The sequence below is a fragment of the Chelon labrosus genome (assembly GCF_963514085.1).
Source record: "Chelon labrosus genome assembly, chromosome: 6".
Lineage (NCBI taxonomy): Eukaryota > Metazoa > Chordata > Actinopteri > Mugiliformes > Mugilidae > Chelon > Chelon labrosus.
In genome coordinates, this window is record NC_140342.1 from 4,881,787 (window position 1) to 4,900,642 (window position 18,856).

Here is an 18,856-nt window from a genome sequence, read left to right on the forward strand (position 1 = left end):
TCAGCTAAAACTTATGTTTAGGTCTGCAAGTTGCAGATTTAAAAGCAGGGTTAAAATATGTGAAATCTAAACATATTTCCCAGTTTGTAGGTTTTTATCTAAATCATCTGCTATGATCCAAATTTGCATGCATTCAACAGAGTTGTTTATAGATTTGCATCAATGTTGAGCCGAGCACCTATGCAGCAAAGATGAAGACCTTTTACACGGTGGTCTCTTTCAATGAAATTAATTTACTTTTCGATGTATCCAGTAACTTTCCTCTCGGCGAAAACCTAACTTCACATCCTTGCCGGGCTCCTTAATGATACATATAAATTCCTTCCGCAAACAAAAACAGGGAAAACTCCATGTCGTGCGAGGATCCCTTGTTTGCCCATGTGGAAGGTAAAAATGGAAAAGCAAGTAGCAGGCTGGATAAACTGTGAGCGTGAATATGTTAGGGCTCCTCAGGTTTTATTTGCAAAGCTGCAGGTGGATGCCTGAATGACACGACACTGTTTTTCTTGGCCCGGTCGCTGGCTGCACTTTGTGGATGCGACCTACCTGCTTGTTTTTGACGTGAAGGGAATGTCATCTGGAAAAAGAAAAAAGGACAAACGTGAGAACATACTGTTTTTCTATGACAGGCTGATATTCTTCAGATATTCTTGCCTGTGTCAATAAGGTACATTTGATATTTGAGATGTAATAAATATTCCTGCGATCAGTACAAAAAGCAATTCAGACGTGATTAGCACATTATCCCACTGAGTCTTGCTCATATCAGTTTGCCAGTGCATTGGCCTTTTATTGATGGCTGAATATTCATTGAACATATCCAATGAACATAACTTCATTTGATATTTTTCTTTTCTTTTCTTGATCACATATACTGCACGTGTTGTGGATCATTTATCACTCATGCAGCCAAATAAAAAGAAAATGAATGGGTACAGATTGGTTCCTCTGCAAGTTCAGACACTGAGAGATCAGAGAAATAGGAACGTGCAGTGCAAAAGACCTTTATACCTATTTTTTTTTTTGTATAGCTGCTGTGTGTGTTGGTAAATTGAAGCACACTGTCTCAGTGTGTTTCCTCAAAGGTCCCTTTGCTTTTTGTGCAGTTTTAGCAGCATCATAGGTAGAAAATATGAGAGATTACTTTGTTACACACAACTCTCTGCTTATATACTATATATATATATATATATATATACACACACATAGTATTTTTATGGCATTATTGGATCTGCTTGCATTACAATACACATTTCCCTATTTGTAGCTTCGAAATGCATCTATATAATTTATATTTTATGTATTGACTGCAAAAAATTGACGTAAAAGTACACTAGTAAATAATAAATAAGGACATTTAAATAATAATAATAAAGCTGTTCTAAAGACTCGACGAATGAACAGCTGTGGCATTTTAAACTACTGGTATTTCCAGCCGCCCACTTAAACTCCTTCTCGCTAGGGGGCGGTAGTTGAAAGCCGGAAGGACAATAGCTACCTGAGTAATCGAGGAAACTCAAGAGATTTCTATCCGTAGCTAACGGTAGCTAGCCGGCTAATCTCCTGGACAACGCAGACGTGGTTATTTTATTGTCCGTTTCGGTGACCGTGTCTTTTTGGCCTTTATAGGCCAGTGATTTTGAAACACGCCGTCGGTGGCAAACGCGAGGCAGACACCAAGGGACAAGTTTAAATGCGCTGGATGTTTGGCCGCTGTTGCTTTCTCCCAGGATGCTAGCACCTGAGCGAGATAGCTAGCTAGCAAATCTGCTAAAGTAGCCAAATAGTAGCGCTGCCCGGATGCTTTGAGGAGCAACGCAGCGGATTTTGGGGAGTTTCTGGTCGGCCTTGCATGATGTCAAACAACCGGCCGCAGCAAAGCGCTGGCGGAGCGAGTTCAGTGCCCAGCACAAGTAGCAACAGCACGGGAGGCACGGGGAACGCGAACGGCGGCGGTGGGAGCAACGCCGTCACTAGTAATGGTAACAATTCTGGAAATGTTGTGCCCTCCCGGACCGTGGCAGCAGCAGGCGACGGCGGCGTGTCTGTGCCAACTTTGGCCGCCGTGCCGTCCTCCCGGGGCGGGTTAGCTTCCCTGAGCAGACCCGCTGCGTCTTCGGGCACCAGAAAAAGATCCCTACACCAAGCACCATTATGCAACGGCCTCTTGAATTCATACGAAGATAAGAGCAACGACTTTGTCTGGTGAGTTTTCTCAGGAGTGGACGTGGAAGGAAAAACTGCTTTAGAATTTTTTCTTTTACTGTGCATGGTAGCTGCAGCTCAGTGGCAGCGTTGCAAAAGTTTGAGAGCTGAAATTTGACTCTGTTTTCTGTCTGTTTTAGTCCTATCTGCTTCGAAATGATAGAGGAGGCACACATGACGAAGTGTGGGCACAGTTTTTGGTAAGTGCGTTGGAATGGAGTGGGATAGTTGGTTGGACAACATTGACACACCTGTTGAGGATCTGCATAGTCCCGTGACTGTTATATTATGTGACACTATTTTGACACTGTCAAAAGTGACTCATCCTATCGAGAAGAAAATCATATACTTTACATGTAGCCCTGAGGCTAGGCAAACCATTTAAAAACAAATACTGCCTTGCATCACTGACAAAAGCTATGGGTTTGCCCTTGCACATTATTTTGCAGCATCCATTAGATATGTGGGAAGGAAAGTTTAGGCTCCATATACACGGCATGGAATAATTTAAAGAAAAAATGGTGCAAGTAAAGGATGAACCAGCTTCTAATGAATGCGCACACAAAGCGTGAGAACTTGAGCAGTCAGACTTGTCTGTGCTTGGAGTGGCAATTTGCAACTCGGCTATGGTGTCGCTTGGCATGATTACTGGTTACTTAGACTGTCCTGATGTATTTCCCTGTAGCGTTTCGGTTATTGAATGCCCATTTTTGTTTTTGTCCCTCCTGCAGTTTCAAGTGTATCCGCCAGAGCTTGGAGGACAGCAACAGATGTCCCAAGTGCAACTATATTGTTGATAATGTGGACCAGCTTTTCCCAAACTTTCTAGGTAGGTACTCTGAGGCAGAAGCTTGAAGTGTGATGATCAGAAGGGACCCTGAAATTGAGCTGTTTGCACTGTTCTGGTCACCATGAAAAGACATGGTTTCAGTGAGCTCATCACTGTAATACACCAGGAGTCTAAAATCACATTATTTGATTATTTTATTTTTGACATTTAGTCAAAGATTGATACTACAATGAAATAAAAGAATAATATATATGTATAATATATATATTTTTAATTTAAGTCCAAATCTGAGCAAAAAATAACTTCTTGTGTTTTACGGACTTGTGTGAAAAATGCATATTTATGCATTTGCAATGCAATTTATGGTCTCTCATCCTGAAGAGGACAAACTACAGTGCAATAAAAGTACACTGAAGGAGTTTTTGAACGCACATTACCCCAGTCAGCATGATAATGAGGCTAGTAAAGATAACATTGCTGTCTCTGATTATGACTCTACATTGGTAACAGCTGAGCTCAGGGGCATTATGTGTTGAAGGGCTTTCCTTCAACCATGTTCCAAAGTCAGCAATACCGCACCCTCTTAAAACACAAATCTTTTTGCCATAACTGAAGAAGTTATACTCTGTGAGAAAATGTCAAACAAATATTTAATAGGATTCCACCCTGCCCTCTCTCTGAATAGCAAGCAGGGGTCCTCCCATTCCTCTGTCCGTAATTGCTTTTGCTGACATTGTTCCTCAGTGTGGTTGTTGTTGCACCATGTGATAAAGCTCTCTATCAGTCCTCCATACGTATCTGTAAAATGAGTCTCTAAAGCCCTATTTGCGCGGGCCGAGTATTACCTTTGGTAATTTGTAACAATTATAGAGTTTGTTTGGATCTTAATCCTGTGCAAATCGGCCATGTCCGTAATTTGTAAAGCAAATATTACACTGCAAATTACTGACCATTTTTTGCAAAGAAAGTCCAGTGATGAAAGTTGTCCAGTGTGAACTGGCATCTCTGATTTTGTTTCCTCTGCCTCTTTCTCACTTGAGAATTATAGAGGCTTTGAAAAGCAGCTGGGATGCAACTTCGAAGGTTGTTGTTACACAGTGAAGAGAGCCATTCACAATAAAAACAAATCATAATCATCAGGAGAGCAAAATCTCTAATCTTAAAGTAAAACACAAACCTGTCAGAATATGCCAAATGGTGATAAACTGAACTTTAGTGTACCTGATGGACTGGCAAGTGGGTGTATATGTGTCTAGAGAGACATAGATGTAACCTGCAACTTGACTGGTTACAGGTGATACAACTGCAGAAATGTATTCTCTTGGTAACTGACCTGGCTCAGCCAAAGTTTCATTGCTTCATTGTTTAAGTCACACTCTGGTCATGTTTGTCATGTATTTACATAGCTTTTCCTCCTTTCTCATATACCACTTCGCACCCCACCCCACTATGTTCCAGTGAATGAACTGATCCTTAAACAGAAACAACGGTCGGAGGAGAAGAGACTAAAATTAGATCATCCTGTAAGTATAGTACATATTATAATTGATTTGTGTTGTTTTTCTTCACGTGAAATGATTTAACTCTGACCATTTTGGAAAAACACTTGACTTTACTTGAAACTGACAAGTGTGTACGACCCCCAGAATGGGTCTAGGTGGCAAGTCTTCCAGGACGTTTTGAGTCCTGATCAGGAGAACTTGGACCTGGCAAATGTCAATCTGATGTTGGAGCTCCTGGTTCAGAAGAAGAAGCAGCTGGAGGCGGTAAGTGACAATCTAAGAGTGATCATATTGTTTGTTTTGTTTTGTTTTTTGCGAGAAAAAAAAATATGATCACTTGATTTCTTGCTTTTGGCATCTACTTTTTGGATTGTTCTGCAGGAGGATGGAAAGCCCTTTGATTTATCCACTTTGCACTCCCCATGTAACTTTTTATAGGACACTTTTTGAACCATAATCATTTATCTTGACAGTAACAGATGAAAACACATTATTATAAAAAATACTAATCTGCATTTTGCTCTGAAAAGATGACATGGATTTAATACTTTAATTATCTTGGTTTTCTTGGCTTGATAGCCAGCACTGTATGACCATTTTTATAGTCTGAAGAGAGGGTTACTCAAACAAAACAAAATGCGTTGTTGCACTCTGTCTTGTTTAGGTAGTTTTGTTGGCAATATTATGGCTAAATTCAGTTTGTAAAGGTTTATGGCCCATCATACTGTGTTTTTTTTTTGTTGTTGTTTTTTTTGCAAGGACTCAAATCAAGATTCATGTGAACTTAGTCCCGTTTGAGAGAGGACAGTATGTTCACTGACCTATCTGGCGAGAACATCTTCCATCAGTCATAACATATTACGGACAGTCAGTGGCCATTTTATTGGTTGCATCTGTAAGATATTAAGCAATCCAATACAACAGACCAGGCCTAAACCTTACCATACCAAAGCTCAATATGCTCAGCTCTTGGTAACATTGTCAGAAACAAATTCAGGTATGTTTATTATTGCGGCCATACTTTCTGGCCTACACTATTGAGTTTCTTTTTCCATGTTTTGTAAGACTTTTTCCATGCATGAGTGGAAAGAATGTTATGAACATCTATTCATTCATATTTCTTGTCTTCAAGCCTATCCCAGTTGTTGCAAATATGTCATAGTGTAATGTATGCATTCTAAAATGACATTTTATTGCAGTACAGTTGTAAATTGACCACAGAGTTTCAACAGTGTCCTGAGGCTGTTTTGAAAACAATCAAGTGGTGTTGTTTTATATGAATGGAACTATTAAGTAGTCGGGGTGGGAATCGCAAACAAGCTCCGACTTCGAACATGTTCCAATTTTTACAATCCTTTGGAATTGTATGCCTCAGATGTTATTGATTCCGAGTCTAGACGATGCTCCCATCATGAAGTCACATTCAGTAACTGCCTTGACTTAACAAGTAAACATAGTGAGGAAGGAGCAATTTAAGGCTTGACTGCATTTCACTAAATGAAAATGGTGCCGTTTGCAATCAGTGCAAGACTGGGGTTTCATGCACGCATTGTTTCCATTAATTGCCTAGACTAGGACAGCCTGCCATAGTCTCATTTTGAAAATAATTAAAAGTTAACATAAAGTTAACGTTAATGACCGTGCGGCTGGGTTGTGGTGAAAGTAAAACTTAAATCAATCACTAATCAATGAGGTTACCACATCCAGTAAGATGGTATATTTTTGTTGCATTTTCATCATATGCATCGAGTTTGTGTTCTGACAGATAATGAAGCGGCTGGCTAGATGCTGAAAATGGTGTAGCCACTACGTTTCTCCACACAGAAAACTGGGGGGTGAGGGGAATAGATAAAGAATTGGATAAGTAATGGTGCTTCTGTTAGTCTCACACAGTAAAGGCCCAAAAACATGGTTCCCAGCACTGACTGAAAAGTCTGACACATCCCCTTTTTTGTGTTTTTGTCATGAAAAGAGAAGTAGTAACCACAACCTGCTGTGTCCTGTTGACATATGGTGTGTCACATCAGCACTTTCTCAGAGTTACAGTGTCTATAAGTTGACATGGTCCCTGTAAGACTGATTAGAAACACTGTCTTTGACATTTACAGTATAAGCAGTCTCCTAGAAGTGAGTGGAAATATGTGTTATGGTCTGATGAGACCAATTTTGATCATTTTTCCAAAATTGTGTACAGCACAGTGGTATAAGAACACAATACCCACTGTGTCCAAAAATACACAACCCTAACTGTCCCTTATTTGCCTTTTCCTCTATGAGTTGCACCAAAATGTCACCAGTATCCAAGACTGCCTTAGGTTGGCACTAAAGGAAACCGCACTAAAGCGGCAGTGACTTGTCACCACCACTATCATAAAATCACACCAACGTGGAAATAGTCATCACTTCAAGGATGTGAAATGAGACACTTGAGAAATCTTTCAGATAGTCAGCTTCCTGGAATTGGTGGTCGACACGGAAATGCTGTGCTGTCAGAGAATCTTTGTAATGAGAGAGGTTACGTCTTCTTGTAGTAGTCTATAATCTGGTAATCTAAATTTTGTGAATAGCCAATAGATCTTTTATCAGCTGTATCATAGTGCCTTCTAATAACGGTCTAGTTTTCTACTCTGAGATATTTCTATATTTATATCAAAACCTGGTCAAATGTCTGATTGTGAATGCCATCTAGTGAGACTGCTGGTACCACTACTCCTTGCTGATCCGACCCTCCACTCCTTTAATTTCATGTTATTTCAATTAATCTTTCTGATGGAGTTGTACATCTTGCCAGCTGGCTGAATTTAGAAGCTGCTTTTTATTCCATACAGGACACCTTACTCGTCCATTATTAGAGCGTGTGTGTGTTCTCACTCTCTTCAGATAAATTGCCTCTGGACATGTTTAATTTCACAGTTTTTATCTGATTGGACATGCATTTGTTTTGCCTGTCATTCACTGTAATTAATCAATGCTGCACTAGCAGTGTTTGAGCGCCTGTAGATATTTCACTCGATTTCCTAATTAAGGATGTAGTAGATGTTTTTCCAGATGTGCAAACCGAGGGCCTCATACAACCTTTGACCATATAATGGCAGCAGCAGTATAAAAAGAGGGGTAACATGGTGGAGAAAACCGTCAGCACAGCAGCTGAGGTCTGAAATGCAACAACAGGCCTGTTGCAAGCTGAAATAGATTTAACTGTTGCAAAGGATTTGGATTTAGCACACCAGAAGCTAATGTCAGCTTTGTGTAAGGAGCTGCTGTAGTTAGCTAAGGCACTTGCAGTCAAAACATTACTCCATAGCTTTCTCATTTCCCAAGACAGTTAGCTAAAGCACTTACAATCAGAATGTTACTACATAGCGTTTTGATTTACCAATGCAATTTGCTCGCTCCCAGAAATACATTAGTCTAAAAGTGACATTTGAATACTTGACTTAATAATACCAGCTACACACATTTATACTATCACTATCCCATAGATTTACTGTTCTTCCTGATGATGCCTCACACTAATTTCCTTTATCAGCTTATCTTTTAGACATTTATAGATTAAAACCCCTTATTTTGAGGGTTTACCTTGCTGTTAGACCTTCTATCGAGCAGTGTTTGGGCATTTTTTTAGTTTTTGTCTTCCAGAACCAACCAAGAATCATACTAAACTCACTGTTAAGATGCCCAGACATTGTGATTTTGCATCTGTGGTTGGTAGTTTAATTAATAATAATGTGTCCATGTTATTAGGTTTGTTAAGGCTATTACGTTTCATTGTCAGCATGCCTGGCAGCATGGGCTGACTTAATTGAGGATGAACATGAACATTGTGATGTGTTGAGATATTTCACACAAACTGACTTTGCATTCACACTTCTAATACCCACGAACCATTAGATTTGGGATACTTTGGTATTTTCAGGTGTCTGTGTGTGGTTTTGTTACTGTTTACAGTGACACGTTCGTTAAATGCAGCTTCCTCGTCCTGCAAAACTGTAATTGGAAAAGGTCATCAATGTGAATACAAGAACGTACAAATAAAATGTTAAGTCACGATCTTTAGAATTACTTTTATTGTTTCATTTCTTTCTTTCTTTTTTAGGAAAAATGATATTGGTGTTCAATAACTTGGTCTGCTGAGGGAGGAAATAATATCTCTCTTCTGTGGATCGGCATTGGTATTTTGTGGCTTCAGTTTTGTATTTGATTATGTCTGTATCTCCGCTAGGAATCCCAAGCAGCTCAGAGACAGATCCTCATGGAGTTTCTTAAAGAGGCCAGGAGAAACAAGAGAGAGGTACTGCGGTTTTCATTTCCACAATATAACAGATATGCCACACAGAGCTTTTGTAATGTTGTGCAAAGCGTGGCATTTGAAATGGAGAGAAGCCAGGTTTACAAAAACAAGATGAAAAATAGAGAAAGACAAAAAAAAAAAAAGTATGTACAGCGAAAAAATAACCGTATGTTTATTTTTGTTTTTGGCTTTGTCAACAGCAACTAGAGCAACTACAGAAAGAGCTCAACTTTCTAGAAGAAGACATTAAGCGCGTCGAGGTAAACAGAACTTCTCAACACCCACCATGGTTACCAAACCTGCATTCATATTATGGTCTCATGGGATGTGTGCATGATTTATGAATCGCGAATCATGATTATACTGTGAACAGCTGGAGCCCATGATCATAACAGCTTGAGATTGACATGTTATTTCTGTGTCATTTTCCAGGAAATGAGTGGCCTGTACTCTCCAATGATGGAGCCAGAGTGTACAGTGCCCAATGTTGAGGCTCCATCTCCGGCACCCAGGTACTACTCTTCTATCTGTTTCAGTAAATTATATCCGTACAGGAAATGCATTCATCATCACGGAATAATCATTTTCAGCTTGGTTGTTTGTTTAAATAGAAACTCATTCCAAACACGGATGTGTTGTTATTGATGACAATGTTTTACCTCTTACTCCATAATAACCACTTTATCTTTATGAAGCATTACCGTTTTATTACCATTCATTGTTCCTTAATATATGCTTATATGTATGTATGTTTGTCTTTGTTGTATAGCTGTAGTAGTATTATTGAGTCTTCAGACTACAGCCAGCCTCCAGGATTTGTTGGAGCAACCCAGGTATGTTCCAGCAACACACAGACTGTTAAGAATGCTCCTTTTCTGTTTGTTCTTTAATGAACTTCATGTCTAATATTTTCATGGTCTTGAAATATAACTTGACGTGTCGATTTTTAGGAATTTTCTTTTAGTTTAGTTTAGATGCAGGCCATTTGTTTTACCGCCGAGGCGCTATAGGATCATGTTAATCAACTATCCTGACTGTTTTGTGCAAAGTTCTGCTACAGATACTGATCACAGCAAAAGTTAGAAGAAGGGCATGTCAGGTTTAGACATACAGACTCAAGTTTACTGACATGTTTCTATTATTTTGAGAACCCCATTTTAATCCGTGGGCTAGGCTAAATAACAGAAACACTTATTAACAGCAGTACAAACTACATCCTCCAACATGATCCTGCAGTTGAATGATCACCTTTCTGACGCTGTCTCAACAGTCATGAAGGGGTATTTAAATCATGACTGTTACATTAGAGAATGTATTCATTTTCACTAGTGAGCCCAATGTGTTTGCAGTAGTGTACATATTTATGTTAGCACAAAATCAGTTTGTCATATTCTTATTAAAACTGCAATTCAGCTTTGCAGTAACAGATGTCAGAGCGAGTTTCCTTCTATCAGTTGAACCGTTGGGATTGTTTCCTCAGGTAAAACGGCAGACCTGGTACAACAGCACGCTGGCATCAAGAAGAAAGAGGCTGACGGCTCATTTTGAGGATCTGGAGCAGTGCTACTTCTCCAACAAAATGTCGCGCATCACAGGTACTCGTCACCGGTTGTTGCTGACAGCTCAAATATCTGTCAGTTCAGCAATGTTTACATCACTGGAGAAACTGGGCTGCAGTTGCACGAAAGAAGGGCATTTATAAGATTTTTCAAACAGGATGTAGTTTGTCACCACAGTGTTATTTCAAACTTTTTTTTATCATTTACATATTTCCTACAAACTTCACTGATCTGTCTCAGTGCCTTTCGTTTTTCCAGTTTAAAGTCATAGCACTGGAAGAATGATCAGATGTTTTGTGCTGCAAAGATATCCTCAGAAAAAAAAAACCACAGGGTGACCTTTGTTTTACTTGTATTGTGGAAGAAGTAATTTATATTGAAATGCAACATGAATCTTCAATCGTATGGTAACATTTTGTTTTTTTCACAACATATAGTTCACAAGAATGGGTTTATTAATGTTGTGTGTCTGGTGTTTTCAGACGAGGGCAGAAACTTGAACCAGTTGGATGATTTCATGGAGTGTTTGTCTAAGTTCACCCGTTACAACTCTGTGCGTCCGCTGGCCACCCTCTCCTACGCCAGTGATCTCTATAACGGCTCCAGCATTGTCTCCAGGTAAGAAAGTGAAAAGACCGAACTCACATGTTGGTCTTTTGTTACACTGATCTGTAATAACAAATGGGCATATCTCTAGATATGCAACATATGACTGATAAACAAGTAAAGAGAATTGTGTGACCAAATACAAATTCCATGTTTTATTTATTTTTATAACAAATGACAATTGTGTCTCATCCTTAAACAAGGAAGCTACGTCTTATTATATTGTGACATTTTATTTGCTTTTTTTTCTCCATGTTTTTATGCATGTAATCTTAATCAGGCCACTCACCTTCCCCGTCTGTGTTCTCTCCTGTGTTTCAGTATTGAGTTTGACCGTGACTGTGACTACTTTGCCATTGCTGGCGTCACAAAGAAAATCAAGGTGTTTGAGTATGGCACTGTGATCCAGGACGCAGTGGACATCCACTACCCTGTCAATGAAATGACCTGCAATTCCAAAATCAGGTGAGTGAAAGAACTCCTTCATATAGTGGGATGTAACGGCAACTTTCAGCACTCGGACCATATCACCAAATGCTATAATATAAGATTGTAGGTTGTTGCTCATTCATTCAACTGAAGACACAAAGCCACTTTGTATGACAAAAATTACCAGACATCACACAAAGTTCACTAATTATAAGCGGCGCCTTAAAAGAAAAATAATACAACCTTGTAACTGGGCTTGGGTATGAGTTGTAAACTCAAACACTCTTTATAGCACAATTATGTTAAAAACAGTTGATTGTTAGGAATGATTGACTTGAACCTTCACACGAAAGTGGTCCCATACTTGTTTGTTGTAGCTGTATCAGCTGGAGCAGTTACCACAAGAACCTTCTGGCCAGCAGCGACTATGAGGGTACTGTCATTCTGTGGGATGGATTTACTGGCCAGAGGTCTAAAGTCTACCAGGTGTGTTACTTGGAGTTAATCACTATCTTTATCTGTATATTTGTCAAACAACCTTTCTAAGGCCTTATCTGGCTTCTTTTCAGGAGCATGAAAAGAGGTGTTGGAGTGTCGACTTCAATCTGATGGACCCCAAGCTCTTAGCCTCTGGTTCTGATGATGCTAAAGGTAACTGAGGATATCTGAAAGGATTATAGACATAAATTATTTTCCAGCTTTCCGGCTTTTTTATCTTATATTGTTTTTCCAGTGGTCAAATGTTTTTGTTATTTTTTTTCTTCTTCAGTGAAGTTGTGGTCAACTAATCTTGACAACTCAGTGGCCAGCATCGAGGCAAAAGCCAATGTCTGCTGTGTTAAGTTCAGCCCAACCTCCAGGTATCATCTGGCCTTCGGTTGTGCAGGTAAGATAGAGTTTGGCGTTTCGATTTCTACGTCTTTGTCCTGTCTGAAGTGAACAAAATAGACACTGAGGCAAGCATGTAGTTATTCAAATCGATTGTAGTATGTCCAAAAGTAGCAGATAATATTTCTCTGTAACCACATAACCACATATGTATACCTGAAATCTAAAGAAAGTTTACAGGCTCTAGTGCAGGTTTCTGACTCGAGCCAGTTTAATTACTTTCAGATGTTAAAAGTCCAAACTGAATTGAAAACAATCAGATGAGAAATGTGTCGGTGCAACCAGCTGTCCACATAATCACAGGCAAACTAACTTGTTTTTCTCATACTGTGATGTATTGTTATTGTTGCTCGCCTCGCACCACTGCAGTTTTTCCTTGTAGAGTACTAAATTTCTCCTGCGGTCACACAGACTCTGGTGGTCCAGACAAACTTCTGAAAATTTCATTTATTGCTCTCCCAAAGGAGGAATAAGAATTACAAGAAATATTCAGTGAAACACAGAAACAGCCTTCATGTAACATCGGATGAACTAGAGTGTTCTCTGTGAAACTCTGTGTTCCCTCGCAGTGAATTTCTCCAACGCATTTACCCCGTTCCCAAAGTACAAGTCGAGTAAGCCTGGAAGCAGAAACCCCTGCTTGACCTGAATCGCTGGTTTGCTGTTAAAGCTAGAATAATGGAGTTAAAACAAGCAGGCGCAGTGTACCACTTATTCAAAAACATAATTGATGGAGGAGATTTCTTGTTAGAACAAGACAACACTCGAGACGTTTTTACCATCTTTTGACCACAGTGACATATCTTGGTTGTTACTGAAGAGAGCTTTGAATTGAATTGAAAGCCTTTATTGTCGTTATACACGGTACAATGAGATTTAAAGAGCATCTCCTTAAAGTGCACACAGCAAAAACATACAATAAAAACATATAAATACGCAGTAAAAAAAGACACAAACAGACAGACAGAATTCAGTGCAATAGTGTCAGTGCAAAAAGTTCCTGTGCAATTTACATTAATGCATGTTTGCATTTAGTATGGTGACAGCTTTGGGGAAGAAGCTATCCCTGAGTCTGTTTGTCTTGGCCCGTATGGACCTGAAGCGCCTGCCAGAGGGCAACGGGGTAAAAAGGTGAAAACCGGGGTGGGTGGTGTCCTTTAAAATGTTTCTGGCCCTGCTGAGAGAGCGGGAGTTATAGATGGTTGACAGGGAAGGCAGAGGGCAGCCGATGATCTTTTGTGCAGTGTTTGCCACCCTCTGCAGTCTCTTCCTGTCGGCCTCTGTGCAGCTGGAGTGCCACACTGTTATAGCATAGGTCAGTATGCTCTCAATGGTGGAACGGTAGAAGGTCACTAGCAGCTGGGTGTTTAGCTGCTCCTTCCTGAGCACCCTCAGGAAGTGTAGCCGCTGCTGGGCCTTCTTGACCAGCGCTGTGGTGTTGACCGACCAAGAGAGGTCTGCAGAGAGGTGGACGCCAAGGTATTTGAATGACTCAACTTGCTCCACACATTTGCCATTGATGTACAGGGGGGCAGGGTTGGCTCTGTTCCGCCTGAAGTCCAGGATGAGTTCCTTGGTCTTGGTGATGTTTAGTGCCAAGTTGTTTGATGCACACCACTCCCCAAGTCGCAGGACTTCATCTCTGTAGGCCGCCTCATTTCCCTCTGTGATCAGCCCCACCACCGTTGTGTCATCAGCAAATTTGACAATGATGTTCTCTGGGTGGGCGGGACTGCAGTCGGATGTGTAGAGGGAGTAGAGTAGTGGGCTCAGCACGCAGCCCTGGGGAGAGCCAGTGCTGAGAGTGCGGCTGACACTGACACAACTACTATATTTTTTTCCTCTTGCTCACAGACCACTGTGTTCACTACTACGATCTACGCAACACTAAGCAGCCAATCATGGTGTTCAAAGGCCACAGGAAAGCCGTGTCCTATGCCAAGTTTGTCAACGGAGAGGAGATTGTTTCTGCGTAAGTCAATTCATCAGTCACGTTTGGTTTATTGCACAGTAATGTATAGCATTAGAGTTGTCTTTTTACTATGTACTCTGTCCTAATAATTGTGTCCCAACAAACTAATGCGCAACCCTGGTTCTGATCTTATAATTGATTCGAGTTTTTTCAATCTATTAGAATTGTATAAATGAAAGATTCCTTTAAACAACGCTCACAGGATGACATCGCACTCTGCAACAGTGAGGCACTTTATCAAGAAAACATGGAAAAGGAAGAAGCGATCTTGACGGGTGGCTGCATTTCACTCAACATTATGAAAATTGTGCCATTTGCAATCAGTGCAAGGCTGTGATTTCATGCAAACATTGTTTCCCATTAATTGCAAGACTATGGCAGCCTGCCATAGTCTGAATAGTTTTACACGTTTCAATTAACCTAAGCAACGTTGTGGTGAAAGTGATCTTTTTAGTTGTGTCTGAGTTGGACATGTTCACATCCGTTAAAAATGAAACAGCTGGATTAGTGCTGAAAACCGTGTAGGACTACTTTTTTTCCCACACAGAAAATTGATGATGGAATGGATAAAGAATTGGATTTGTTTTCTTTACCAATTTTCAAGTGAAAATAAATAGATTTCATAGAAAATGCACTGGGGTAACTTTAAAGAATGTTTTGCCAAAAGCTTTTTGATTTTTACAGGATGCTTTAGAAAACAGGCACAGCTACAAAGTCTTATTGTGAAGAAAATTTCAAATACTTCATTTCTTCATATAATACCCAGTTGTAATTTAAAATCTTAGTCTCTGAAAATGGCTGTTGGTGTGCCCAGCTCCCGGGGTAGGAACAAGGCAAGGGTTATACTGCAGTATTTCCTTACCAAAGCATAGAAAAAAATAAAAGGGAATATATTTTATGTATGTCAACACACATACTGTGTTATACAAGCACAGGAGCTACAGGCTTGGACCAATCTTGGCTGTCAGAGAGGACATACTATACTCTTCCTGGCTTGAAGACTAATACCATAATCAAACTTCTGTCTACTTAATCTGAAATGATTACAGGAAGAGTTGAGTTTGTATTGGAAGCATAATGCAGCAACTTAAAGAGGAGCTGAAAATATGACCGATTATACTCACCAAATGATGGGAATTAGGTTTCTAATCCAAGCCTGATTCAAATAAAAGTATGTTACATGTTGCTGAGGTAAACTAGGGTCCCTGACAGTATTTGATTAAAAATTGTACTGAAACAAAATATATCTTAAGGTACTAAATTCATATAATGTTGTTATATATTAAGAGATCTGAAACCTTACTGGGTTAACATGTCACATTTCATGATGGCATAGAGTCCATGGCTCAGTCTGTGTTGTAACATGCTGTAATCTGCAGTTCAACAGACAGTCAGCTGAAGCTGTGGAACGTCAACAAGCCTCACTGCCTGCGCTCCTTCAAGGGTCACATCAATGAGAAGAACTTTGTGGGCCTGGCATCCAATGGAGACTACGTTGCCTGTGGTAAGCAGTTTGTATTACTACATTTTTCCATTTTCCATTAGTAGAAATGACTAGCTGTGACTCTAAATACCAATATGGAAATGATGTAAGCTAAACAAAACATTTTTTTCTTTGTGTGTGTGTGTAGGCAGTGAGAACAACTCCCTGTATCTGTACTACAAAGGACTTTCCAAGACACTGTTAACATTCAAGTTTGACACAGTGAAGAGTGTCCTGGACAAAGACAAGAAGGAGGACGACACCAACGAGTTTGTCAGTGCTGTCTGCTGGAGGGCTCTGCCTGATGGAGTGAGTGTACCTTGATAATCAGTAACTCTGTCATTGATGTGGATACATCAACTAGTTTGTACTGTTCCATTCTTCATGGTTACATGGAAAGGTGGTTATGTCATGGAATATTTGTAGTATTGTTATATTGATAATTAATGAAAAGTACTTTGTTTTTCAGGAGTCAAATGTACTCATCGCTGCAAACAGTCAAGGAACAATCAAGGTTTGTTTTTGTTTTGTTTTTTTAAACTTAAGATAAGATAAGATAAGAAAAACCTTTATTCGTCCAACAATGGGGAAATTGCAGTTTGCAACAGCATGCAGAAATTATATAATAATAGATATATAATAATAGATATATTGCACATATTAGGAAATGCCATTCATCTTCAATGTCAAGTGTGATGGGAAATGTCTTGGTGGATGAGATTTCAAAACCTCATTACATAAAATCTAAATTACAAGAATATAGTTTTATGGTCTGGGTGAAATGTACCTATAATGGTTTCATTGCATAGCTTAAAATAGGAGTAACTGTTATCAAAGTTTGGAGGTAACTGCTTTTATTGCAACTTTGTTCCATAAAGCATCACAGCATTGACTGTGTTAATGTTCTTAACAGGTACCATGTATCTCTTCTCTCTGTACAGGTACTTGAGCTCGTCTGAAGACCAGGCGTATCTTCAGCGGGCGTTCGAACTACCGTCAGACTCTCTTTGTTTGGTGGTTGGATCAGTCTGATGCTGGGAGATCCCAGCATGTCGGCTGAGCACCGGGAGAGATGAAATAATCAAAATGTTATTTTCAATGAGCTCCAAGTTTTCGGACAGCAGCGAAGACTCTGGACCAGTACATCAGCATAGCAGGAGGAAATGAGCTGCCATGTCAAAGCAGCAAATCAAGGACCTAGCTTGGGCACAAAACGGAACAAGAGACTTTTGAAAGCAGTTTGTTTCTTTTCAGTAAAGTTATATCAGCTACAATAGAACACCTCTTTAAGGTTTTAGGTCAAATCAAAACTTGTACCATTTTTCTTTTTCCGTTTTTCTTTTTTTTTTTATTAAGCTGTTGCTTTCAATGGTACATCCAGCCAAATGCTAAGAGTGTAATGCATTTTCTCTTTTAAAGGCCAAAGCACAAGAAGAAATGACATGCAAAAATGATGTCTTTACATGAAGCTTTTAATACACCCTATTGTTCGTCAGCCTCCTATTTCCTCCCCCCCCCCCCCCCCCTTTATGTGTTGTTTTTGTGTTTTTCAAATTGGGAGCAGGCAGTTTTAATAAATATGACTTGAATTTCATTCTGTCTAGCGTATCAGTCCTTGTCTGGCTTAAGAGTGCCGAATGTGAGGTTGTGTACACAAGTGAAGGAGGACCAAGGAATTATGGAAAAACTCCTCTCTGTGCTATTCCTCTTTAAGAACAAAATGAGACAACATTTTTGTCTGTAATCACATCAGTTGTCATGTAACTTAAGGCATTGATCTACAGTGCCTCCTGGAACTGGAATACATATTTTTTTTTCAATGTATGTGAGCTATTTGTTGCTTGTTGAAAAATGACAACCCCGTAAAATCTGTTTTAGTTCTTTTAAAGTAGCAACAGAATTACTCTTCAAAAGATGTAGGCTGAATACGTACCACCTGAATTGAGCTGCATTGTAACGTAAGACAAACTGCTGTCAGTTTCTGTGATGACGCATCGAGAGGATTTGGAGAAATGCCACCAAGACCTGCCTATTTTATGATAATGATATGAGTGAGAGAGGTGTTTTGTATTTGTATAACTGAATAAATTATTTCGAGACAGTTTTGTGGAGTTGGTTTTCTTTTTGCTCAAGCATCCTTAAGGAACTAACATATAGAATTGAGATGGCTATGGCGATTATTACCAAATATTTTTCAAGTCAGTTTTGGTGTGGTATGTTCTAACCTTGTTCAAAAAAAAAAAAAAAGCCATTTAGAAGAGACTTAGCAGTCCTAATATTTTTAGGAAGTTTATTCCATGTAGTAAGGGCCATAGTAAAGGTACACCCACTTTTAGTAATTTAAGTGGGAAGAGTATGGGATAAAAAGCCCAATGTAACTGGGGGGAAGGTTGTGCAGTGCATTAAGGGTGATCAGCATGATTTTGAATGTGACCCTAAATCAAGAATCAATCAAGAGTCTTTATTAGAGACTAAATCTTGTGTAAACTGCATTCTGGACCAATTGTAGGCACTGCAGGGTGATCTGACTGAGTCAAGTATAGAGGGAATAGCAGTTGTCTAGGCAGGAAAAGCAAGGGATATGTCTGATTTTTGCAATGTTTCGTAGCTGGAGGAAACAATGTGGAGATGAAAAGGAAGAGGATGACAGGTTAAATTGCAGACTCAGTGTCTTCAAACTATCTCAGATTTCATAAAACTATTATACAAACTATTTTTGCAATATTTTGTGGAGTTTTATATTATGATTGATCACATGTTAAAGAAATATACCCCTGATGTTCTGGTGATAAATGTAGCTTTACAGTGATGGAATAATAAAGTCTCAAATTAGATTTTGACACATAAAGTCATATACAGAATCAATATACGAGACAAATTAATAAATAAAAGAAATATATGTATTAATTTAATTTAATAACAATGGCAGCTGGGATAGCTGGCACTCCGCAAGCCCCCCGCGATCCTTCACAGGACAAACGGTTACAGAAGATGAATAAATTTAATAACACTATTTAATTAATTTAATTCCATATATTTACTGCCAGTGAAAACAATCCTGTAACTGGGAGGATAGAAGAATCAATCAATAGAAAAACGAAAATGGAACGAGTTTCGTTTCCCGAGAAGTG

At 39.4% G+C, this 18,856-nt stretch overlaps 1 protein-coding gene across 1 annotated transcript; it reads left to right on the forward strand.

The window, feature by feature from the left end:
* The first annotated feature begins 1,419 nt into the window (after window positions 1–1,419).
* On the forward strand, window positions 1,420–17,828 carry cop1 (COP1 E3 ubiquitin ligase). The gene is made up of 20 exons (XM_084546357.1): window positions 1,420–2,205; window positions 2,346–2,405; window positions 2,937–3,034; window positions 4,454–4,518; window positions 4,642–4,761; window positions 8,720–8,788; window positions 8,989–9,048; window positions 9,221–9,300; window positions 9,558–9,621; window positions 10,269–10,383; window positions 10,830–10,965; window positions 11,275–11,418; window positions 11,760–11,868; window positions 11,952–12,033; window positions 12,152–12,268; window positions 14,125–14,242; window positions 15,622–15,746; window positions 15,874–16,034; window positions 16,195–16,239; window positions 16,667–17,828. Exons 1-20 carry the CDS (start codon window positions 1,853–1,855, stop codon window positions 16,682–16,684), a joined length of 2,139 nt encoding a protein of 712 aa, XP_084402483.1. The 5' UTR covers window positions 1,420–1,852; the 3' UTR covers window positions 16,685–17,828.
* The last annotated feature ends 1,028 nt before the right edge of the window (window positions 17,829–18,856 follow it).